This window comes from Colletotrichum karsti, assembly GCF_011947395.1.
Source record: "Colletotrichum karsti strain CkLH20 chromosome Unknown Scaffold39, whole genome shotgun sequence".
NCBI classification, from domain to species: domain Eukaryota; kingdom Fungi; phylum Ascomycota; class Sordariomycetes; order Glomerellales; family Glomerellaceae; genus Colletotrichum; species Colletotrichum karsti.
In genome coordinates, this window is record NW_024065939.1 from 216,944 (window position 1) to 240,253 (window position 23,310).

The 23,310-nt window shown below is 54.0% G+C and overlaps 5 protein-coding genes across 5 annotated transcripts; all 5 read right to left on the minus strand.

The window, feature by feature from the left end:
- Positions 1 to 174: 174 nt before the first annotated feature.
- Positions 175 to 1,433, minus strand: CkaCkLH20_10295 (uncharacterized protein; the record flags this gene model as incomplete). The annotated part of the gene is made up of 3 exons (XM_038893009.1): positions 175 to 944; positions 1,003 to 1,308; positions 1,364 to 1,433. 3 exons carry the CDS (start codon positions 1,431 to 1,433, stop codon positions 175 to 177), a joined length of 1,146 nt encoding a protein of 381 aa, XP_038741664.1.
- Positions 1,434 to 2,697: 1,264 nt separating this feature from the next.
- On the minus strand, positions 2,698 to 4,171 carry CkaCkLH20_10296 (methyltransferase domain-containing protein; the record flags this gene model as incomplete). The annotated part of the gene is made up of 9 exons (XM_038893010.1): positions 2,698 to 2,755; positions 2,805 to 3,224; positions 3,285 to 3,422; positions 3,480 to 3,517; positions 3,582 to 3,736; positions 3,788 to 3,829; positions 3,879 to 3,960; positions 4,055 to 4,081; positions 4,130 to 4,171. 9 exons carry the CDS (start codon positions 4,169 to 4,171, stop codon positions 2,698 to 2,700), a joined length of 1,002 nt encoding a protein of 333 aa, XP_038741665.1.
- A 2,515-nt stretch (positions 4,172 to 6,686) lies between these two features.
- CkaCkLH20_10297 (nonsense-mediated mrna decay protein) lies at positions 6,687 to 10,546 on the minus strand (the record flags this gene model as incomplete). Its single annotated transcript, XM_038893011.1, has 8 exons — positions 6,687 to 6,859; positions 6,909 to 7,035; positions 7,088 to 9,131; positions 9,183 to 9,367; positions 9,423 to 9,889; positions 9,994 to 10,072; positions 10,198 to 10,410; positions 10,457 to 10,546. The coding sequence occupies 8 exons, from the start codon at positions 10,544 to 10,546 to the stop codon at positions 6,687 to 6,689; spliced, it is 3,378 nt and encodes a 1,125-aa protein (XP_038741666.1).
- Positions 10,547 to 16,122: 5,576 nt separating this feature from the next.
- Positions 16,123 to 17,455, minus strand: CkaCkLH20_10298 (transcription factor RfeG; the record flags this gene model as incomplete). The annotated part of the gene is made up of 5 exons (XM_038893012.1): positions 16,123 to 16,328; positions 16,383 to 16,940; positions 17,004 to 17,085; positions 17,143 to 17,205; positions 17,276 to 17,455. The coding sequence occupies 5 exons, from the start codon at positions 17,453 to 17,455 to the stop codon at positions 16,123 to 16,125; spliced, it is 1,089 nt and encodes a 362-aa protein (XP_038741667.1).
- Positions 17,456 to 21,290: 3,835 nt separating this feature from the next.
- Positions 21,291 to 23,310, minus strand: CkaCkLH20_10299 (impB/mucB/samB family protein; the record flags this gene model as incomplete). Its single annotated transcript, XM_038893013.1, has 2 exons — positions 21,291 to 23,043; positions 23,093 to 23,310. 2 exons carry the CDS (start codon positions 23,308 to 23,310, stop codon positions 21,291 to 21,293), a joined length of 1,971 nt encoding a protein of 656 aa, XP_038741668.1.

Sequence of the window (23,310 nt, forward strand, 5' to 3'; positions counted from 1 at the left end):
GATTGATCCATGTCATATCCAGTTCTGACCTCAACCATCTCTTTCCCAAGCAATTTCTCCGACACCAACATACACCAAGGGGATGCATAGCCATCTACCATCTCCGAGAGGCCCTCTCACTTCTGCGACGAGGCTCTCAAGGGTAACCCCAAAACGACACTCTGCCCGGCGCCCTCACACCCGCTCGAGCAGATCATCAAGCAGCTCCGTCGTCTCGGCCGGCGACGCGATCCAGGCCGTCGTACCCACGGACCGCGCCTTGAAGTCGTTGCTGCCGGCGCTCAGGAACTGGTCGCCGATGTGCAGGGTGCTCTCGCCGGCGATGGGCCTGTCCGGGTGGCCGGCCTTGGCGGCGAACCAGCGCTGGCAGACGGTGACGCCCCACGACTTGTCGCCGATGTCGACGAAGACGTCGCGGCCGCCGTTGAAGGCGCAGAAGGGGACGCGGCGCTCGGGGGAGTGGCCGGCGGCCTGGGCGGGGCTGCCGAGGGCCGAGAGCTCGAGGATCTTCTGCACGACCAGGACCGTCTCCTCGAGGGACTCGCGGGGGATGCGGATGGTGGGGTCGGTGGGGATGATGCCGACGGCGCGGTCCTTGCGGAGGAGGGTGGCCGGGAGGTTGAGCGTCTTGACGCAGTCGAGCAGGGCGGCCTCGGCGACGTCGAGGAGGGCCGAGATGTCGGCGTCGGACCAGGCCGCCATCTCGGGCGTCAGCCACTGCTCCTGCGGGACCCGCGCGAGGAGGTGCGGGGAGTCGGGCGCGTACTCGAAGAGGTAGTTTGCCTCGCCGCCCATGATGACGATGGATTCCTTCTGGGTCGGGGTGAGGGTTTTGGAGGCGGAGATGGCATCCAGGAGGCCGTGGAGACGCTCGTAGTAGCGGTCTGCTGTTGTGTAGCCCGCTGCTGTCACGATGCCGATTTTGATGTCTTTGTGGAGGAGGTCTAGGTGAATTTGACGTTAATGATGTTCCTTTTGTTTGCTCAAGTGTGCCAAACTCACCGAGGAGACGGGGAATGACTGGATTAGAGGGCTCCAAGCTCTCGCCGTCGTCGTAGAGCGTCACATCTCCATCAAAGGTGGCGAGCTGTAGCGAACCCGCTGTGACAGCCATGGCCTGGGCCGAGTTGAGGATGAGACGGACATCGTTGAACGAGGGCGAAACGTAGCGGCGGAACGAGATGAGGCGCTTGGCATCCATGTGTTTGAAGGCTGCTTCAAGAGGCAGGCGGGTAAAGAAGGGGCCAGCGCTGGGTACCAACATCTTTAGTTTTGAGGGGAGGTTATTTGCTTCATCTTGGCGAGCGACTGGGCATTACGTTAGTGGGAACTCGAGTCATGAGGGGTAAGAATACGGCTTTACTGTGGTCGTCAATCATGTGCTCAACATCGCGGAGAATCTCAGCATAGCGGCGGTGAGCTTCTTCGGCCATCTGTGATGTGCTGATGCCTTTGCTGTCGAAGACTCCTGTGGGTTGGGAGTAGAGGACGAAGGGTACGGCGAGGAGGCCTTTGATCCATTCTGCGGGGTGTGTCAGCCATTGCGTCTTATGGGTAGTGACAAGCAGACACGAGGACTTGTAGAGCAGAGATACAATCCAAAAATTCAATGGATTGAGGTCGCTTAAAGGCTTTATGATTCCTTAACTCCCCCTAGAGACTTGGGGTGATGAAGCTGACGTGGTCTTAGGGCACTTGCCACGGCACGGGCTGACGTAGAGCGTTACGGGTGGCCGTACCTATGAATTGATCTCTCCTGTGAGTTTTGAGAGCATCTAATACATAGTTAGTCTATGTGCTCATCCAGAAGCCTTCTCCTACTTACACTCTACTCTGTATCTCGTTGTCATCTTGAATTACGGTGAGGGTCGGTGAAGGAGGGGTAAAGGTGTCTTCTAGGTTAGGTATATAGGTTCGGCCAGTAAGTCGATGACCGTAAAAATATTCAATATACTTCAGGTATATGATGATATAGACTCTCGATGTTTTTTCCGCCAGATCCAAGAGGTTGAAAAGAAGGAAAAGAAGGAATGTAGTCAGAGTTGATGAAGTGATGTTGACATGAGATTCCACAGGTGGATACCCCACCACCTTACACGGGCCAGGCCCCGCGACGTCGCTGTTGCTGCAGCTGTCACCGGAATGCACCAGTGATCAGGGGTCGGATTCCCGCTAAATCATCTACCGGAGGCCGCCGCTACCCGCGGCGCAGGCTCGGCGCCAACCACTGACGCCGCACTAGCAGCTTCCCCCGCAATCCCTGTACCTTGTGACTCTTGCACCTGACATGGCTCGAAGACTTCCCCTCTCCAGTATGACTTACTAGTTGAAGCAACTTTGATAAGACGAGTTGTGTTGAGTATGACTCTTCTGTTGAGGGATGCGTTGTGTTGAAGATGCAGCTCAACTAGATGACTGGATCGGCTCTGACGTTTTGATGCCAACTTAGCAATAAGAGCATAGAGTGTGATCTGAGTGCTTTGGCCGAGCCATTGACTTCAGCTGAGAAGAGAAACAAAAACGACAAATTGTCTCTCCAAAGGAAGACAATCTGATGGGGCTGGCTGGATGTTTAGCTCTGTAACTTGCAGAGGATTCTGGGGTGTATTGCTACATCAAGACTCAGATCGTACGAAACTACTCGACCCAGCACGATACTAGATACCAAGGAAACAACACACGGAAAGCTCCTCATTATTAGGCCGCGGGAGTCTTTTCGTCCTTCTTCTCAGGCTTGCGCCCAGTGATGATGTAGCTATCAACTATTAGCATGTTGAATGGTGAGTAACACAAAATCAACTCACATCGGGTAGTACGCATGGAACTGCTTGTTCTTCATGTCCTTGCGCACATCGATAAGGAAGATATTGAGCTCGTCGCGCGTCCAGTCAAGCCCGCGAGTGAAGGGCGCCATACACATGGCCTCCAGCGCGCTGCTGACGTTGTCGTAGGCCCATGTGCCAATGTTTTTGTAGTGCTCCGCCTTTGGCCAGTCGTTAATTGGCCATTTGTAGAAACTGAGCTTAACATCGACGAAGCCGACCTCAATCATTATGTCCTTGAGAGAGGGAAGGTCGATCCAGGGACGGCCCAGCTTCGCACAAGCTTCCTTGAGCAGATCTGCCATCTTGGCGAAAGCGCAGTCCTTTGGGAAAGTGTCATCATCGGAGAAGAGGCCGACGTCTCCTTCCTGGAGCTCAAGCCAGCCGCCCGGGTTGAGGTTGCTGTAACTGATGTCAGTCGCCCGTTGTTTAAGAGCGGACAGCATCACAGGCGATACTTACTCGAACGCTTTGGTGATTAGTGCCTTCCAGTCAGCCACAGCCGACGTCATCGCGCGACTATGGATATAATCGAACGGCCGTGAGTAAGTCCATTCCTCCTCAAGGTCATCGATCTCGAATGTGACGTTTGGGACGGTGCTTGAGCGCAAGTGAATGTCAGCACATTCCCTTCGCCAAGAAGGATTTATTTCTTACATGCCCGGCTGAGTGTGTGAGAGATCCATGCCAAGTACCTATACAGAAGCTTGTGTCAAAAACCGATGACTTTGGTATATTGAATATCTCGACTCGACTCACTTCAGACTCTGGGTGCAAGTCTCCAAAGTCAATAGCCCAGATGCCGGTCCCCGTACCTAAATCGAGGACACGTCCGACTTTGGCGTCTTCATCGCATGGGGGGGCCAGACCCAGCCTGCCATCTAACGTGTAGACATAAAGTTCATGTTGCATATCTAGCACTTCGGTAAGCACGGAGCAGAAAGTCACGCCACGGATTTACATACCAAGTCTCTCGGCCTCTCTGTCATCGTTCGGCCAGGTGTATTCTGAGATCGATCAACCCCAGACTATGAATTATATTGCATGAATTCTTACTGCCATCTTTGTATTTATGATAGGTTCTTCCATTCTCGATGCGGTAGTCGAGGAGCGAGCTGGACACGCTGGTGGTTGACGACTGAAGAGTCTAAATATTTGTTTCATCCGTAAGAAAACAATCACGCTGGAAGGAATACCCAAGGCCGTGCCCGGGAAAACAGCTTTCGACTTACCTCGACCTCTGAGCGACTGTCATCTGTCTGAAAAAGATTAGTTTGTGGAAATGCATACTAAACGCTTACACTCACCTCGTCAGCTGCAATGCGCACTTCATGGTCGATCCCGGCCATTTTGACAATCTCTCCAAGTCACTGTAACAGATTCACGTTGTGCTTTTATGAGATCAATTGCTTCGAGCAGAATCTGGGGGTAAGTTGTCTCTTTTGTGATGGACCAAACATCCCAACTGCAACCCCTCTTCTTCGACAGGGGGATTGGCAGCGACCAACGACACAAACATGCATATGCGCCATGGCAGTCTTTTCTCTTTTCAGTAACGTCTATGGGGCCTGAATTGCTGCAGAACGAATGAAGACTGGCGCAAGGATGACATCCAGGTTCGTTGAAGGAATATCCGCTGTTTCGACCAGTCCAGATATCGCTGCATTCCGGGGTCTGCAGTCCGCTTCCGCGGCTGCGGGCTAGGTAACGTAGTGAGATACCGCGAACAACATACCAGATTCGGCACCTGCACAGCCCGGCGAGCGCATTCCCAAAACCCCGTTACCGCCTGAAGCGAACGACAGCCTGATTTAAATGAAAATCCTTGGTCCGGACCGAGGCTTCGGTAGTTGCGAGGTCCCCGAAACCACGGTAGCTGTGCTATCGATAATCTACTTGAATCTCACGGAGCGCGCTCCGCGAAGCGGCTTGGACGACGGAGAACTCGACGTCAAGCTCGACTTTTCTGGCGCAGTTTTCTCTGAACTTGGTTTCCAGTTCACATCTGAGCCATCGTTCTCGCATGACGGGGTCCCTGATGATTTGGCCAAGATTGACCATCGTGGAAGTGCATGTCATCGTGTGCAATCCGGGCCCTGAATTATTGGAATGAGACTATCTCAGTTACGCCGTTCTGAATAACTGCAAACAACAAGTCTACCCATTACATGGTTATTCCGACCCGAGCACAGATTTGGGTCAACTGCTTGAGCGCCTTTGGAGCAACGGCAACAGTCCATACACATAGTTATTCTGACTACAACAACAGTATCTCGCTTACAACTATTCACTTTCAGAGTCTGCCCCCATGAAAGAGAGCAAACTCAATTATTCCTCGACCTAAACCGGCCTACTTCCGACGAACCAACGGCAAGGTTAACCGCTTCCCCCAACCTCATTCGCCCGCGTAAATAAAGCCTAACAGATCCGGCCAAACCACTCCCACAAATTTCACGACAACCACACTGCCCTCCACATCACCACCACCAGACAGAACATTATAACCATCTTCACCTTTGCAAACCAGCACATACGACCATACCCACTGGAGAACTCGGGATCCCGTCCGCTCTCCCATAGATAAGCCAGTGAGGGCCGGATTAGTAGTTGGGTCGGTGACGACCAGCGAATACCTGGTGTTGTATGTTTTTGGCGTTGATATCATTCCTTTTTGTCTGTTTGCGATGCGCGGACGAGGCATCCTGTGGCGAGAGCAGTGTTTTGACATGCGCACCGCGCCAGCGCTGTCCATCAGAACTACGACGACGCACGAACATGGGGAAGACATCTCGAAACAGCCGACAGACGGACACGACCTGTGAAATATCTTTATCACTCTCGTCTCGACCGCCACCTGGCATAAACAAGAAACCTAGGATTCAAGACGAAACAAAACCCAACATACCACGTGGCAAACCACCATCACCAGAACGGTCAGAATTCTCAACACACAACGTCGAAGCAAAGGGAGAACAGGCAAGCGGCCCCTCGCGAAGCCGTCCCAAGACCACCCGACCACGCATGAGCGAGCATCCAAGAAGCTCGGAGGAAACATGGCAGCAGGTGCTTCTCGCACGCCAACCAAGAAGACAAAAAGAACCGACACAAATTGACCTGGGGGAGTGGCAGACACATCTATCCCTCACACATAACACTTCGCCAAAAAACGTCAACCCCCGAGCACAATATCGAGACAGCGCCGACGCCGAACCCAAGGATATGTGAACTGATTTTGGTTCTTGAAAAGTTTGGGGGAATTTGATACTACCTAGAACCTTCGACAACAACTGAGCTTCAATAAACATCTCCACACGCGGGCCTCCCACGATGCTATGCCTACCGACGATAAACGACGGCCATGAGACGACAATCGAAAACTTGCTCATTTGGCGCCCACCTCGGACTGCAACAAGACTCATTTTCCTCCCCTGACTCTCCCCTCCCTGCCGACAACGACATAAAAACAGGAAGGGGGGGAAAGCCGTGCTTTGGGCACCTACCTAAGCCTCCCCGCAGCGTCGTCTTCTCATATCCAGCTGGCCTCCGGCCATCGTTTGCACGCTCTAATGCTCTTAAAGATCTTTTTTCCTTTTGGACCTCTTGTACTCTTTAGGGGATGGGGGTAATCGTAAATCTTTGCCTCGTCAATCTTTCTCCTGTGACCGCTCATCCACAACATCTTTTCGGCAGCTTGCGTGCCATATCCACCGGCGTGCGTGGCGGCAGCGGCTCACTCGGATCATCTCGCGTCTCCCTCTCACGAGTTCAAACTGGGGTGGTCAGAGAACCTGACATTCTCGATCGAAATAACCCCGTGTCGTGGAGGGGCCCGGCTCGGTCATCGATGAAGTCTCGGGTAAGGCTTTAGCTGGCACCGCCGTTAACGGGGCCAGCACCTTGTTGTTGAGCAAGGGCCAGCTGGGCGGCCTGGGCATTCTCGGTAGCCTTCTGCATGACGCCTTGGAGGGCGGCCTGGTCCTCGGCGGACAGGTGAGAGGCCAAAGACTGGTAGAACTGGGGTTGCTCCTCCTCCATCTCTGTTGGGTTGTTAGACCTATTCCTTTTAGATGGATGGTTGTCACTCACTCATCAGGGTAGCGCTGAACAGCAGGTAAGGGTCGACCTTGTCAAGGGGTGATTCCAGCAGGACGCTGTCCTCGCCCAAGTCATCTTCGGACTCGATATCCTCGACACCTCGGCTGAACTTCTGGGCCTATATCAAGGTTAGTTGGGTTGACGATGGGCGAGCGTGCAATGAAACTGACCTCTTCGTTGAGGAACTCAAGGTAAGCTGTACTCTCATCACGAGCCTCGGTAGGCTCCTCCTCTTCAGGCTCATCCTCGACGTTCCAGTTTGCCTCGTCCTCAGCCCACTCGTCCTCCTCGCCGTAGTCGTAGTTGCCGGCCTCGAGGTGGTAGTCGTCACGAAGAGCCTCCTCCCGGTTCTTCATGGCAGCGGGCAGAGTCTTGAAGAGCTCAGTGATGCCCTGGAGCAAGCGTGGCCATCCAACAGACACGCTCTGGGGAACCTGGTCAGCCTTGAGGCCGAGCAGAGCAGAGATCGCGACAATGCAAAGCTTCTTGTCGTGGACTCTAGTGAAGTTGTTCATGTTGCCGAACCAGAGGCTGAAGAATCTGTTCGTCCATCCTTGGGTCTCGAGGATGTGAAGAGTAAGGACGGGGTTGTAGTGGATGGAGTTGATAACAAGCTCCATGAGGTGAATCTTGTAGGCCTTGACCTTGACATCCTGGGCGCTGAGAATGGTCATGGCGAACTTGATGAATTCCAATACGTAGTTGTCGATGTGACCGCGGAGGTTCAGCATCATGGCTTCGGCCAACTTGCAGGCGCAGATACGATCGACACCGCCAACCTTGTTGTCGTTGAACATATCAGCGATCATGGAGAAGAGAGCCTGAATGTACTCAGGCTTCTGCACCAGCTGACCAGCACCATATTGAACAAAGTTGTCGAGGGCAGGCAGCATGTCTTCCAGGTAGAGCTCTGCGCCAGCCTTGAAGGTGGCGTGGATGAGCTCAAATGCTTGCCACATGGTGGGGGAGATACCCTTGGCGGCAAATGTACAGCTGTCAATGATCTCAAACACCTCGTTGTACAAGTCGTACAGCTTGTTCTCAAGAGTAACCTGGATGACGGGCATGAGAACAGCCTCAATGTGCAGCAACACATCAGGAGTGCTCTCCAACGTAAGAATAAGAGTACCGATGGTCTGCAAAACACCAAGCGCAGTAATGCTCTTCTCATCGAGGTAGTCGCCGTACTCATCGTCACCATTGTCCTTGTTCTTGTCGAGAACCTCACGGACAATGCGGAGGTAGGTGTCTCTCAGCTGCTCGCTAAGAGCAACGGCGAAAGGCGTCAGCTCGGTAGCGAAAACCTCGACGAAGTCCTCCATGACGTTGGCGAGAGCGTCGATGTCGGCCTCGTTGGCGAGCTTGAGCAGCTGCTGCATGATGGTGGGAATGCTCTGCTGCATGCTGGTGCGGATGATATCGTGACGAATAAGGGGCTGAAGAGCCAAGGCGGCGGTAACACGGACGGGAAGATCAACATCGGCCATGCAGTCGAGAATGTGGCGGTAAATGGTAAGGAGGTTGTTCTGGTCCTGGAAGTTGAGCTGCTCGAACTTCTCGATGGTGTCGCAAGCGCGGGCACGGAGGTAGCCCTGGCGACTGGTGAAGTCGGGGAAAACGTAGCGGACGAGGAAGTACTCGACCTGGTCGGCGATAGGGCTCTTCTTGCCCAGGATGACGGGGGCCAAAGTACCGATCATCCTCAGAGCACCCTCCTTGGCGATGTGGTTCTTCTTGTCCTCAGGCGCCTGCTCATACTCGTTGACGACAGCATTGACGAACTTGAGGATCTCGAAAGTCTGCTTTCTCCTGTTTTTCGTCAAGCCGACGAGGAAGTTGGTAGCTGCCACATCGGGTGCCGAGGCCTCTTCGTAAAAGTTGAGTTTCCTGTGGAGGTATTCATCGGGCTCGTCCTCGAACTTCTCGATATCCTCCTTGGAGAGGCACAGAACGGGGAACACGAAATGTGTCACCAGGTTCTGCAGGTTGGGCTTCAGGTGGTTCCACATCTCCTTGGGGCGCACCGACTCGTCAAGGAAGACGAGGGTGTATGACAAGCAGGGTCTGCTCAACCATGCCGTCTTCGCAACCCACTTCTCGATTTCGGCCAGATAATGCTTAAGAATCTCGGGGGCAATCGTAGCGGAGAACTCCTTGGCGAAGCGAACGGCGTCATCGTCTTTGGTGTTGGCGACAGACTGTGTGTTGCCGTGTCTAGTCAATGTTAGCAGAGCCTCCTTAAATCGTCCGTCGCTTTGATCTCACCTAATGAACAGGCGGTTGAGGTTGAAGTATGCCCACTTCTTGGCCTTCCACCAGTGGTGCTTTTCACGCTCGTATGAGTCGTCGACCATGGCGCTGGCCGGGATAGTCTTGGAAACGGTCTGGAGGAAAACGGTGCACCAGCCAAAGTTGGTCTGCTGCTCGCGCAGGAAGGCAGAAAGCTCGAGCTAGTTTGCTGTCAGCCAACGGTGTAAAAGCAGGGGTAGAGCCATCTGTATTTACCCAGGTCGCGTGCTTGTAGGCCTTGAGGGCCAAGTGAAGCATCTCACCGGCCTCGTCGCTCTCCTGAGCGACCAGCTCATTGCAGATAGCCAGCAGTCTGGGGAAGCTGGCCTCGATGATCTTGTCGAAGTGGACTCTGTTGTCGCCGTCCGAGGACTTGAATCTGTAGGCGCGGCAGATGGCAAGCAGGCATTGCAGGCCAGCCAGGACCGAGGGGGCGTCGTTCGTGTTGAGGAGCTGCATGGTGTAGTCCATGAAGTTGGGCCACTTCTCGGGGAAGTCGAAGTGCAGGATGCGCTGGAGGACGGGGATCAGCTGCTGCCGGACCAGCCCCTGGGAGGCGGCCATGATGGGCAGCAGGCGATCGCGGAAGCGCGCCTTCTCATCTTCGGCGATCTGTGTCTCGTTCGGGCTGTGCTCCGACTTCTCCCATCCCCGGTTCACACGGTTCTTAATGTAAATAACGGCTAGAAGGCGGCGAGCGCGATTAGTATGCTTGCGTGCGTTGTGGGGTGGATTCGAGACGATGATAAAGGGAAAGTCTCGCGAAGAAGGGGACTGGTCCACGTACTTGATAGCCTTACGCTGTTATCCTGCTCGTTCTGAAGGACCTCGAGGAGAACGTCCATAAACCCCGGGTGCTCTTCGATCTACATCGTTGAGGAGATTGTCAGCCAGCTGGTCTATAATAGGGTCGCGACATGCGCCTCGTCTCCGGTCCCCCTCCCCGAAGCGCTCGGCATCGGCACCGGCACGGCGTGAATGCAGCGGGCACCGGGTTGGCCTCGCTTCGCTTCGCAGCAACGGTGGTCGACAGACAGCTGACGTGCGTGTGCGTCCATGTCGAATGTGTGTGATATGCGTGCGTGCGTGCGTGCGATGCGGTGCGGATCGGCTCGGAGCGGTAGGGGGGCCATTTCGTGGGGGAGGGGGGTCGAGAGACGAAGGGGAAGACGACGTCTCCGTCTCCGTCTCCGTCTTTCCTGGCCTGCGTGTGTTGTGTGTAGTGGCAGAAAAATAAATAGATGTCGTACCTGCTTGAGCTGAATCTCAGCCCTCCTTCTCGTGTCGGCATCGGGGTCCAAACTGGCCGCGAGGAGGCCTCGAATCGCCGTGGTGTCCATCTTGGGTGAATTGACGGGGTGATGTCGAGGTTCAGGCGGGATAGGAGTTGAGAGGAAGGAAAGCGGTGCGGGTGGTGAAGACAAAATTTTGGGCGGGTCGTCTGTGTTGCCTCGAAATGGCGGGGCATACCACGGCGGCGGTCGACAGGACTGAGGTGCGTAGGTGACGGACGGGTTTGGTTACGGCCAGGAGGTACCTGGACTGCTAGCAGTGGCCCCGGAGAGCAATGTCTCGGGCGTATCGTGGCCTGGATAACGTAACCTAGAAGGTGAGGTGGTAGGTAGCTCAGCCTGGAGGGGATCAGTCGCAGAGGCCGGTTGGTAGCGGTAGGAGCAGTGGTAGTGAGCGAGGTGGGTGAAAGGACGTGGAGGGGGAAAGCTGTGGAAGTGGAAGCCCTGGAGGCACGCAGTGCAGGGGGCCAGACCGGCAGAAAAGACTGTGGAGGACGAAGTCAAGCGGCGCCAGATGCAAAGTTGCGAACCAGGCAATCGACCAGGAGTAGTAATTGTTGTTGTTTTAGCTAGGCATTCGTGCAAGTCGGTGAAGAGAGAGAGAGAGAGAGAGACCTGGGGAATTATCAGACAAGTCTATCCGCCGGGCCGTCTGTTTTCTTCTCTTCCTTCCCAAGAAGAAAAGAAAGAAAGTCCAAATTAACCTCGATCTCCCAGGCGGCAGACGCCGGGACTGGAATGCCGCAACTTTGGTTCTGACGGATTCAGGATCGTATCTCAGACCGTAGAGTGCGCAGTGCGGTGTGTTGGCTGTATCGTGACACCTAGATTGACCGATGCATTGCTTGGTTACTATGAAGATGCTTGGAATAGTATCTCTTGTATTGGGCAGGCTGGATTCATCGCCTCTACTGTCCAGACTGGTCTAAAGTAATTCAGGCGTGTGTTCTAAACGACTTTGGTCGCTCGCTTTGTGGCTCATACCTATGCCACACACACATACGTACACCGAATCGCGTTGACTGCCTCGTGTCAGTCGCCGGTGAAGCCATGCTTGTTTTGATTACCTATTTTCCCCAGACAGATGGCAACGCGTCTCAAGGAAATAAGGAGCGGCAGACGTGTGTGTGGGAATACCGAATACCGTCGTCGCAAGTCCAAGCAACGGGCAAGCAAAGCAGGGTACGGGCAGTTAAGGCATAAGGCCGTTGATCCAGGAAGTTATTGGCCAGTAATTAAGAGCTACTTCTTACACTGCTTAGTGGCCTGCTTTGCAATACTTTGCCCCGAGAGTCTGTTTTCTTCGGAATGCTGCCTTCAACTCGATACACGCACACAACAGCCTGCCGATAATAGCTTGCGTAGCATCTCCAACTCCGACGCATCTTACCCTTCTCTTGACACCTCGGATCGAGAAAGGCGCTTGTCATTATCATTGTCAGCACCAAAAGTCAAGTCCTGACACGCCCAGACGCCGGAGCTTATTGTCGGCAGAAAACAAAAGTGCGTCGCCCACCGCCCACCGCCCCGAAAGCGGTATGGCATCAGGGCAGCCTGAGGCGCCAAATCGGCCCTCTCATTGGACGATTTCTCTCGAGTGGTGGATCTCGGGCATCCGTGCCTGTCCTGTCTCCACAACGCCTTGTTCTTCCACATCTCTGACTTTTTTTTTTCTGCTATCTTTTCTTCACCGCCCAGTGGAATCGGTCTGTTAGTCCGTCAAAAAAGGAAAAGCGCGTCTTGAATCCCCCCTTCCGAAAAACCCCAGGGTCCCCGTCCCCTAGGTACCAACCGATATCACGACCCTCGCACCTTACACCTTACCCGACCCATCAAACTGACTGAATCTTGTCTCCTGCCCAGCCGGGCTGCCACTACCGTGTCCCCTCACTGATAGAGAACCCCTCCCCCTCCATTCATCCCATCGCTGCGTCGGCCCAACAGCAGCCAAAAGGCACCTACCTACTTGCCTGTGAATCTGCAACAGTGGAGGGCATCTCGCCGCCGTAACCCTCCTGGAAGACATATCCGGCATTCTGCGGTGCTCCAGACCTTCCACGCATGAGAATGGCTTGTATGCACACGACCGATCGTCTACACGTGTGTTTGTTTACCTTTACACGTGTTTTGCCCCTCCATCTCATTGTTGGGACAGGACACCATCGCCCCCCGTCAATCGCTGCGGGCCTCATCCACCAGCCGGAGGGGAGTCGCCGGGGTGGCTTCCAACTCGTCTCCATTTCAGTCCGGGATTCTCATCGAAAACGAACACCGAGCAACCAACCCCTTCCCGGCTCAGAATTTTCTTTCGATTTTTACCATTCGGCCTTTTCTTTCCGTTGGCGGCCTTGACCTCGAGGCCAGCGCTATGTCATCAATATTGGGCAATCATTAACGATCAATTACTGACATCGTGATACTACGAACGGGTACTCAAAAATAGCCAGTAAAGTTGTCTAAGAGCCTCAACCTCCAACTCACAGATCTCCAGTGATGTGTCAACTGGATATGAAACCTTCTAATGAAGCCAGGCATACTCGTGAATTCTGGATTGGTTTTTCATATTCCTATCTACATCCTCGACCCTATATTCTGAAATAAGCAATGAAACGGGTGAGCTATTGCATCACAGCGCAAATCCGAACCCACCAAGACTTTCCTTAATAAGGACACCCGTCACCGCACAGTAGAGAGATTCTCTACAACAGATCCGAAAACTCCAAGACAGAGCCAGCAAGGAACATCGTCGCTCCCTCCAATCCTCCAGATCCCCTCTGGAAAGCATAAACCGATCTTCAGGGTGCATTGCGACCATCCCATCAACTCCAAGCCCAATCCCAGGACCTCCTTCTCTTTCCCCCCTGAGCCGTTCAGCTCAACAGCTCGCCGGACCTTGCACCCTGAACATGACGAAAATAATAACTCGCCACTTCTCTCTCCTTTTCTCCAAATACGATTTCTATTTCCGCATGTAGAGCAGGAATGGGCCACGAGGAGGTTGAGGGGGGCGAAATGTTACGATCCGAGATGTCCTCTCTCTCTCTACGTAAGGAATACGAACTCGAACAAGTTGGAGTCGTGGTTGGACCAAGTTCATCTCCATTCTTCACATGAGGCCCCCTTCCCTTCCCTCCTCCCAAAACCGCCGCACACCATTCCCTCATAGCCCGTCAGGGAACCCCCAAAATCCCACGATCCCGTCGCAAACTCTATCCTATCCCTTAAGGTATCGAAAGTGGGATCTTCCGCATCCATCCCCCAAGCCGTAGCCCCGGGCCACGTTTTAGACTTCGATGAGAGAGATCCAATTGCCAGGCTTCAAATCAAGGTTTACCACAAGACAGACAGAGAACCCCGCGGAAACCTTGCCAGGGCCCGGCGATGTCAACTTTGCCCAACTCCTCCTCCCCCGTGATTCCCCCTGCCCACGTCAGGAGGCTTAGGACGGCGGTGCCTGACAGGCGGCGGGCTCTCATTCACGGATGTCTATATTCAAGTTCGAAAATTCTCCGCGGGGCGGCAGTGGTGGGTGACATCACGTCGTACCTAACAGCAGGTAGGGTTGATGCTGGAGTGCGTCGACGTGATGCGACGTACACCGTACCAAGGAGCCGCTCAAGTGCAACAAGCAGAGCCGACATTTGTTCACGATTAGCGGTGGATATGCGGCTCGTTTGCTTCGTCACAGAAAACGTCAAAAGTGTCTTCGTTCGGCGACAGACGGTCGCCTTCTTTCCATGTACCAGATACGCCAAATACATCAGTAAGAAATCGTAAATCTTTGGTCAATAACAAAAACAACCCTCCCTGGTCCCCTTCTTAAATCCAAAACTTGTAACAATGAAACAACAAAACACCGTGGTTCGCCGGTAAAATGCATACATCCCGAGAGTCAACTCCTCCCGCCTACCGAAACCGTACATGGCCTCAGTATGTCCTTGCCTGTCCTGGTTCGCTGGTGCCTGAGTATCCCCGTGCAGACCTGCAATGATGAATTAGTACTCCCGCGATTGGTCTCCTGGGTTTGCGTCTGGCTTGTCCATGATGGAAGGAAAAACAAGTATCAAAACAAGAAGAAATAATGGTAACTAACGAGCTGTCCCGTGGGATTGCCATGAGATTCCGCATGGAGTTCTCGGGGGCAAGGTGATCCAGAGGGTGGCATTGGCAATAACGTGCTCCTTATGGGTTGTCCCAGGTATTGGCAGGCACTGAGTAGTTCCTCGATTGCCAGGTCAGGCAAGCCCCAGTCCATGATGAAATCATGGTGAGTTCCAGTGGGAAGTGTCAACCACATGAACCGCCAGACTTGGTGTCCCATGGCAGGCTACAGACGTGGTAGCTACAAGCACGTCGGAAAACCAGATGTCGGGTGCTGAGCCCAGTCAAGGATGTGGCAACAACAAAATCTCAATCCGCGGACATGAACTGGTGTGGTATACCAGTGTGAACCGAGCTTCCTGGGAAATTGAAAGAAGCTTACCCAAACAAGAGAGCAAGCTCTCCGTTCTGAAGACATTTTTTTCTGATAAGCTCATCGAGCCGATAGTGGTCCAGTTGGATAGATGGACACATCCTGCCTGAGTGCCAGGTCAAGACTGTTCCATGATTGTTGTCCAGGTGGTACTTCCACGATTGAGTCCAGTAAGAGTTTTGTCCTGTGAAATGGGGCGCAGTCCACGATGGAAATATGTCCGGGCAGTATTCCACGCAGGCTTGTCCAGATGAATGGCTTGTGTTTTTCCAGGAGTCCAGGCAATTCTCCAGGGAGACATCCGAGGTGGTGAGGTCCAGTAGTTGAGAGTCCGGCTGGTGGCTGTCGCATTAGGTAAATGAGAACTCCCAAGAAAAAAGAAGAAATCCACGTGAATCCTGAGAAACGGTTGAGAGTCGTGAGAGAATCTCCAAGGGAGGTTCGCTAGTATGTACAATCCGGGGACTAACCTTGCTGTCCAGATATCGACCTCACCGTTCTATTATCAGAAACCATGATCACTCAGAACTCCGGAGAAGAATGAAACCCAGACCGGGGAAATAGAGGAAGCGGTATCACATCCCACCTTCAGGACGGATCTGGACAGCAAGATAGTCCTCCATGGTTCGCCGACCGCCGAAATGATTCATCTGAGAAAACGCGTCTTTTTTTCCGATCCGGGTCCAGGCCATAAGCATATGCAAACAGGGCAGGCAGTCCTGCTTGCCAACGGGGCATTCAAATTGAATAGCAAAAATCGTAGGTCCATCCATGTATGCAGTCGTGAAACGTCCAGGAGATGCGGCAAGAATCCTTTCTTGGGGCGAGATCCGGGGAAGATGGGAAAGAACTCCGGTGTAGTCCAAGAGGATAGAGAGCCAAGGAACTTCGATCCAGGGCGCGAAGCCAACGCCAGCAAAGCCAGAGAACGTAGTGAGAGATGCAGACTTGCAACCCCAGGAAGTGATTTGCACACCTCTGCCAGTCCTGGAAGGTTCTATCCGGGAGAAATAAATGATAAATGAAGTCGACGCCAGAAATGGGTCCAAGTCCCAAAGTCATTAGGATGAAATTTCATAACAGACAACTCACGAGATGGGCATCTCGTGCAGTTGGTATGGCTACAACAAACTCCCAAGGCGGGAGGGCATTAGCGGCGCGGAGGGCGGTGGCGGTCGGACTGGTGATGCCTGTCGGAGGAGTCCCTCTCACTGCGGCGAGAGCCGGATGATCCACTGTTTCCCATCTGAGCATTGGAATTCGAAGGGGTAGCCGAAGCGCGTTTGGGGTTTGCATCATACTGTGATCCTTGGTTTGAGCTGTACGACGGGTGGGCGGCACCACCTGCTGGGGACGCTACATAATCAGACGATGTCCGTGAAGAGGCGGAGGGAGAGTTTTTATACGCACCGCGTCCATACAACGGATCTTGGGAAACTGGCGCGGATCCGTAGGGTGTCTGAGACGGCGGCGGGTAGTAGCCGCCGGACGGGTAGCCTGCTGGTGCTTGAGATCCAGATGGAATGTAAGTCTGTCCCTGGGCAGGTGCCATGGTAGTAGGAATCCTTGCAGGCTGTCCTGATGAACCGTACGAGTCAAAGTTGCGCGAAGCGGCCATGTTCGCGTTGACTGCAGTGTAAGGTTCTCCTCCGTAGCCTTGGGCATGGCTCGGTGTTCCTGAGTAGCGGGGATCTCTGGGGTCCGGCTGAGGAGAGAAAGAAGAACCTGAGGGGTAGGAGTACCCAGCATTGGGAGCATAAGGAGAAGGGGCCTGTTGGGAGTAGCCAGCAGCAGCGGCGGCTGAACCGGAGTAACCCTGGGAAGAGTTTCCTGAGTATCCTGGGGCTTGAGATCCTGGGTATCTGGGAGCGTTGTCATAGGAGTCACGTCCCACGTCCGGGTAGCCAGCGGGATCCGTTGGGCCATAGTGTTGGCGCGCGGAATGAGTCTCCGACTGGCGATACCCTGCTGTAGGGGAGTTAGATCGTCTCGATAAAGAGGGAACCGCCGCATCTCTCGAGGCAAATGTACCTCCTTGGGTGTTCCGGGCGGCCTGCTGCCGCCTCTCCGCCTCCCACCGCGCAGAGTCTGCCTTCAAGTCATCGATCATGGCCTAGAAGGGCTTCGTATCAGCGATCGTGTTGTGATTAGGACGAGTCGAAGGGCTCACTGTTGTTAGGTTTCGGTACGCGGTGATGTAGTAGCCTTGGACAACCTGGCCAGTTTGAGGGTTCTGCGAAGACAAGTCAGCATGGTTATTCACGTCGACACACGGCCGTGAGGACGGGCGCTGAGTAGCGTACCTCGTAGTGACCCGGTCGCACCAAAGCATCGTTTCCGAGGTAGCGGCAGATATCGGCGGTGATGACTTCGCGATCAATGCCGTCTCTCGGGACGAAGTACTCATTGGAACGACCGCTGGAGGGGGGTGCCGCAGAAGAGCTGCCCGAAGGAGGGGCACCACGCGATGTTCTTGCCGACATGGTTGAGGAGTATCGTGAGGTTCGAGAGAGAATGGGGTCGAGGATTCGGACGGAGCCTGGAGGTCGAAGAAGGGGTCAGGAGAGGAGGAGGGAGGAAGGACAGCAAGAAATGGGATTGTCGGCGAGATGGCGGAAAGAAAAAGAGAAGGACGAAAGCGCAAAGGCGGGCAAGGAGTGGGTGGTGGGAGAAGAAAAGAAACAGGCCAGAGTCTGGCTCTTCTCTTGGGGGTGGGGATTATTCGAAAAACCGGGACCCCCAGCGGTAAGTCACCGACGTGGACCAGTTGCCAGCGGTCACTCTGAGTGTCAAATGGTGGTGACTGGTCACCAGCACACCCCTCGTCCTCGTTCCCAGGCTTTAGTGGACGGATAGCACAGGACGGGAGGCGGGAGGCGGGAAAGAATGAACGGTCAGGATACATGTACCGTACGTGTATATTCGTACACCGGCAGGACGGACGGGTGGACGTAAGGCACGTCTGGCTGGGCGTTTCTCTTCTCTTCTTCGTGGCCCAACCCAACTCAACCAGGACCGCAGTCGCCTCGGAACCGATCAGAGAAACAGGGCTTGTTGGCACCACGTTGTTGGCTGACAGTCCCGTGCGGACGTTCCCTGGCGCCTCAGGAAAACCCTGGCAACCTAGTAAATATGCCACTCTACTGTAGTAGGTATGCCTCCCCAGACCCGGGCCAGGAGGGGTGGTGGTGCATCTTAGTCTCGCCTGGCTGACCGCTGAGAGCCTGCCTTTGCCTCGCCTGCGTCTTGCTTTGGTGGGAAAAGGACCAGCAAAGAGCCAGTGAGCAGCGTTTCTAGGAAGAAAAGAGGCGGAGGGCGGTTGGGCGGCAGCAGGGAATATGGGTGGCGGCCGCTCTGAGTGGACGGAGACGGGATGAGGTGCAGCTGGAGGTTGGGCTGCCCAAAAGGGATACCGAGGGTGTCTGTATTCTATCCGTACCTTACTCCGTACCGTTGGACTTTCCGTCTATCCGTACTTCCCTGCGTGGTGCGCGCACTATTAGAATCCCAACAGACAATGCCAGAACTCTCTTAGTCCTGAACTGCCGGCTTCTAGCACGCGCCAATACCAACGTCGTGGCTGCGATGGTGGATTCGTGAAAGCAAATGTCGACGTAGTTGAGTCGCAAAACGCTGTGCGTCTGCGTCCATCCAGGGAGAAGCAAAGCCAACGAGGGCTTTTCCCCTGTGTGGAAATGAGCCGCCACCACAAGAAGCAAACTGACGTTGGGTTGTCAATGCCGCAGTGTCTGACCAAAACAAGTGACATGAGGTAATCGTCTCGACTTTCAGGTTTCCAGCCCCCAAATAAAGGCAAGCCTGGCTTACGGCTGGTGATCCCGCCCGTTACCGTTGTGGGTGCAGTTCAGTTAGGTACGTAAGGAGTACTCAGTAAGGCGAGTCCAGAGGCAGCCGAGGTGAGGTGCAGGCGACCTACTAGGGCTCAACATTCAGCCAATAAGTCGAGATTGTACGGATAAGTAATGCGTTGTCGTGTCTCTCTCAGATCCAATACGACAGCTGTCCGTTGCTCACGAGGTCGCAACGCAACAGGCGCTCAAGATTCGTTGCACGGGCTCAGTTGGCTGTGGCTTGGTCTGATTGCAATTGCGTCTGCCTTCACAGTCTGAAGTGACAAGGCCATTATTTGATGCCCAATTGGGTGTGTCGCGGATCAGTGGAACATGCGGGAGAGCCGAGGACAACAGCGCCTAGAAGTCGAAGAGCGAAGCCCAGTCGACAACCTGTCACGTTCCAGCGCCGAGTCCTTCATAGGTTTTGTTCATAGAATACGATTCAAGTGCATTAAGTGTCGCTGCCCGTGTCTTCCTAGGTTCGAGTATCGTTGAGTATACTTTCGTCCCCTTCTGAGAAAGGATTCGACAGAAATCTAGACCGATGGTGCCGAAAACTTTCGTGTGAGGTTTTCGATGCACCTGAGGCTCGATACACCGTCTCGGCTTGGGATGATCAGGTTTGGACGAGATGTGGCTCGTGAGTAGTTCAGTCTAGACCGGCGTGTACTGGTTGTTGCCGGGATATGTCGAGAATGACGGATGACTAGCGCAGTGGCGTTGGGCAGAAGCGCGAATTAATTGCACTTCGTGGTGGTGTCCCCGACGCTTATTGCCGAGGCTGTTGGAGAAATTCTAAATCTTGGAATTCAGACAACAATGCCAGACGAGATATAATAATGAGAGCGCCTCGTTTCCACTTTGAGCTGTGGGTACAAACCCTTAAACAAAATTCCGACAGTTTCTTCGCATAATAAAACATCGCTTGCTGCCGTGCGTTCTCAGCACGGCGAGAGACGTTCAAGGTTTGGGTTTCTTGCTGACTTCATTTCCCAGTCCCCGATGATCCTCGTTTCGTCTCTTGAGTTGCGTGAGGCGAGGTGACGCTGGACGTATTCTTCTTTTCCAATTTATCGACTTGTCCGTCTCTCATGTTGATACCCTACTGCGCCGGGCCATCCCAGCTATTCCGGCGGCGACCAGGCCGCCTACCCAGAGGCACTGGAGTTTTAGGAGGCAGATCCTGACTTCGAGTTCCAGCTGACTTGAATCAAGATTTCGTCGATGCGGAGGTGCTATTAGGGCTTTTCCCTGCATGTCTTACCACCACTCCGCGAGACAGCAGCCTCCGTTGTTGCCCTAAGGTGCACCTGTGTCGAGCCGCGATCACCACTCCCACGCCGCTGTATTGCTGCAACAAGCTCGAGATTGGCGACATGACGAGGTTCTCTTCCATTCACTGGGATGTCTCATCCCTTCTGTGTCCCTTCTGTCGACTCCTCTTCGTCTTCTTTTCTTCACTCACGACCGGCAATAATTTGTGCGCTTGCGCGCGTGCGTACTTTATCCGGAAAGCAGAAACAATCCGTACCTATGCTGAGGTAAGGTAACATAGTGGTATCTTGGGAACGGTGCAGTTGCTGGCGTCGTTGGGTATCAATGCTTCGCGCCAAAATAATTGTGGCCCAACCCACATTAGCCCAAAGGATGCCTGACCCGCAGCCAATCATCGACAGACGTCATCTGTATTGTGACAAGATAACCCGACACACTCAAAACGATACGTGAACGGCAGCCCCGACATTCTCGCGGAAAGGGACTCGATTAAAGGCACCTGATCCATGGATTGCAACTATCGCTGCGAGTCTGATGTTTCTTCTTTGGCTTCCCGCCTCTGCACAATCCGGCTGTCCCTGGCCGTGGCTAGGCACCGCCCCTGACGGTCTCAATATCCAATACGGCGGGGATCCGACGAGGTCGCGGCTTGCTGCAGGTAGGAGTTGCGATGACGACACTTCCGGGCGTGTTGAATCCACGTGGAGCCATCCGCGCCGGACGCCTCCAAAAGCATACGGGGCTGTCGTGGCCTGCCAAGTTCACAGGGCCTGATGGTCTGAAAACCATGAGGCCCGGTAGATTGCAACTCAGCCCGAGCCCGGTGGCTACTCCATGATCCGTAAATATATCTGACAAGCATCGAGCCGGCCCATTGTGGATATCCTCGCTCCTCCTGTTCAAGCCTGACTTTTCTGGACAACGGGGCTTGTATTGCTCCTGTCGTGCGGATGCTTTGATCCAGGGTTTTCGCAAGGTGGGCGTGCATATCTTGAGCCCGATAACCGTCGAGAACTCATTGGATCAGGTTCGCCGAGACTTCTACACGTGTAGATCAATTTGCGATCCACGATGACCCTGAAATCGAGTCTCAGAGCGCAAAGCCGTCAATTTCATGTCGGGTATCAGGCGGCAAGACCCGCTTGACAAACTTTCTGATGTAGTACCGGTGCTGGTGTATTTTCAGAGCTCATCCAAACTTCAATCTGCTCTGTCCTTGCTCGAGTTTGCCTCCACGGCCCCCTCGCTTGGCCGATGCTGCCGATGCTTTTGTGCCGGAGCTGCGTGCAGCAGAAGGGCGGTTGGCAAACGCGGCACTGCCACGTTCTTGTTCTTGAAGGTCTTTGGCAAAGTGCCAGTCTGCATGACTCTGGTGTTCTTCCGGCGTTTCGAACCCGGTGTTGCACCGTGAACAGACGAAGGGCGTGATTGGTGCCTGAGAAGCAATATTGTCGCCCACCTCCTGCAGGCCGTTCGTTGTTGGAGTAACCGCCCGAGGATCCTCGTCCACAACGTCCTCTCGGATTTGACGATCTTGGTCAGTTGTGGCATCGTCCGACGGCACTTCGTTGTCAGTGGAAACGTTCCGAGTAAAGAAGCGATGGATGGCCCCTCCCTCTGTCCGACGGCGTTTGGCCGACCTGTCTTCTGATGGCAACGGCTGTGTTGCTTCACGGGTGGCCTGGTTGAGTGCCTGTGCCTCTTCCCCTTTTAGCAGAAAAGCGCCGATGCCTTTGTTGCCCGTAACGCCATCTTCGAAACCTCCAACGCTCAAGCTGAGGTTTGCGCATGGCCATACCTGACCCTCTGCTATGATCTGATTGAGAAGATTCCTTGCCAGTTCAAGCAGTGAATGCTCGTCAAGAGGCCTGCCCTGCGGAATTGGACCTGACCGTGACTTCATCTGACCGGCGTGGCGATGATGCAAGTTCATCGTTCTTGGCCGGCGCTTGTTTTCTAGGACGCCCTCTTCGACCAATCGGGCGAAAATGTCTGCCACGAATATTCTCAGCCATCTGATAGCTTGCTCAGGAGTGTTGATGTAAGGTCGGAAGGATTTCGCCGAAAGCATTGACTTGATTTGTGTGCGCGAGTTAACTTCGCTATGGTCAATACCCCGAATGGTGTTGTGAACCCAGGTTCCTGTGTCGGGTCCTAACTTCGCCTTCATCTGGTCCAAAGGTATGGCTAGGAGTTCGCTGACGGCGTCCGTGTTGAATGTTGTGACAAGATTCTCGCCAAGTTTCCCCCCGAGATTGCGCATCTTTGTGAACTTGAAATCGGACAGGAATTGGTCCACAGCTCGATTACGGATCACAGTCTGCTGGTTGGGCTTCTTGTGAGCCGAGCCCAACTTGCTGAGCAGCTTGTTCTTGGCGACACCGGCCGAGCATGTGTACTGCAGCTTCTCCAGAATCTTCTGTCGTACGCCTCGTACGATTTCGGATCCAATGAGTATCGCCACATCGTCCCAGTCGGGGTCCACGGTCTCTTCCTCCTCGTCAAGGTCGACGAGAGCGTCCGCTTGCCAATCCAATGCTGAAACTGATGGGCTCGGCAAGTTTTCGGTCGGGTCATCATAAGGGGGTGGATTCGCGAGTTCCGGAAAGCGTTCGAGTAGAATGTAGTGCACCTGGGCAGATAAGTCCAGGAAAACCTCGTCGATACTGGCCTTTTCGACCTTTTGCAGATCTTGAGGCAAGCTCTCTTTGATGACGGCCAAAATCTTCCTGGATTGCAGACGGTAAGGATCAAGAGAGACTTTGTCGCTTTGGATGTTGGCAGCAGCATCATCGCGATAAGCCCACTTGTCATCGCCCTCTCTCCAGGTAGCAACATGCTGAGCAATGAGTGTAGGACACTTCTTCTTTGCGTCGGTCACTGTGCTGTGACGGCTGATGCCATGGTCACGTGCCGGATAGTTGATAGCAATCAGACCTTGCCTGGTCCTTGTTAGCATGAAGCCATGATAGTATAGAGAAAAATGCTTACCACTGCTGGACGGCTAGAGGCTGATCCTTAGGGGTACCCAAACGGACCATTTCACACTGAGCGTAAAAGGCATCTAGGTCGATATGTGCGATCACTCTCAAAGGGCAAAGCGGGCTGTAGTTGCCAAGTTGGGACAAATGCCGATAGGTGAATTGGGATTTGCGTCTGGCCGTGCCTGCGAGGGGAGAAGAATCCCGGAAGGGTTGCGAGGACGACAT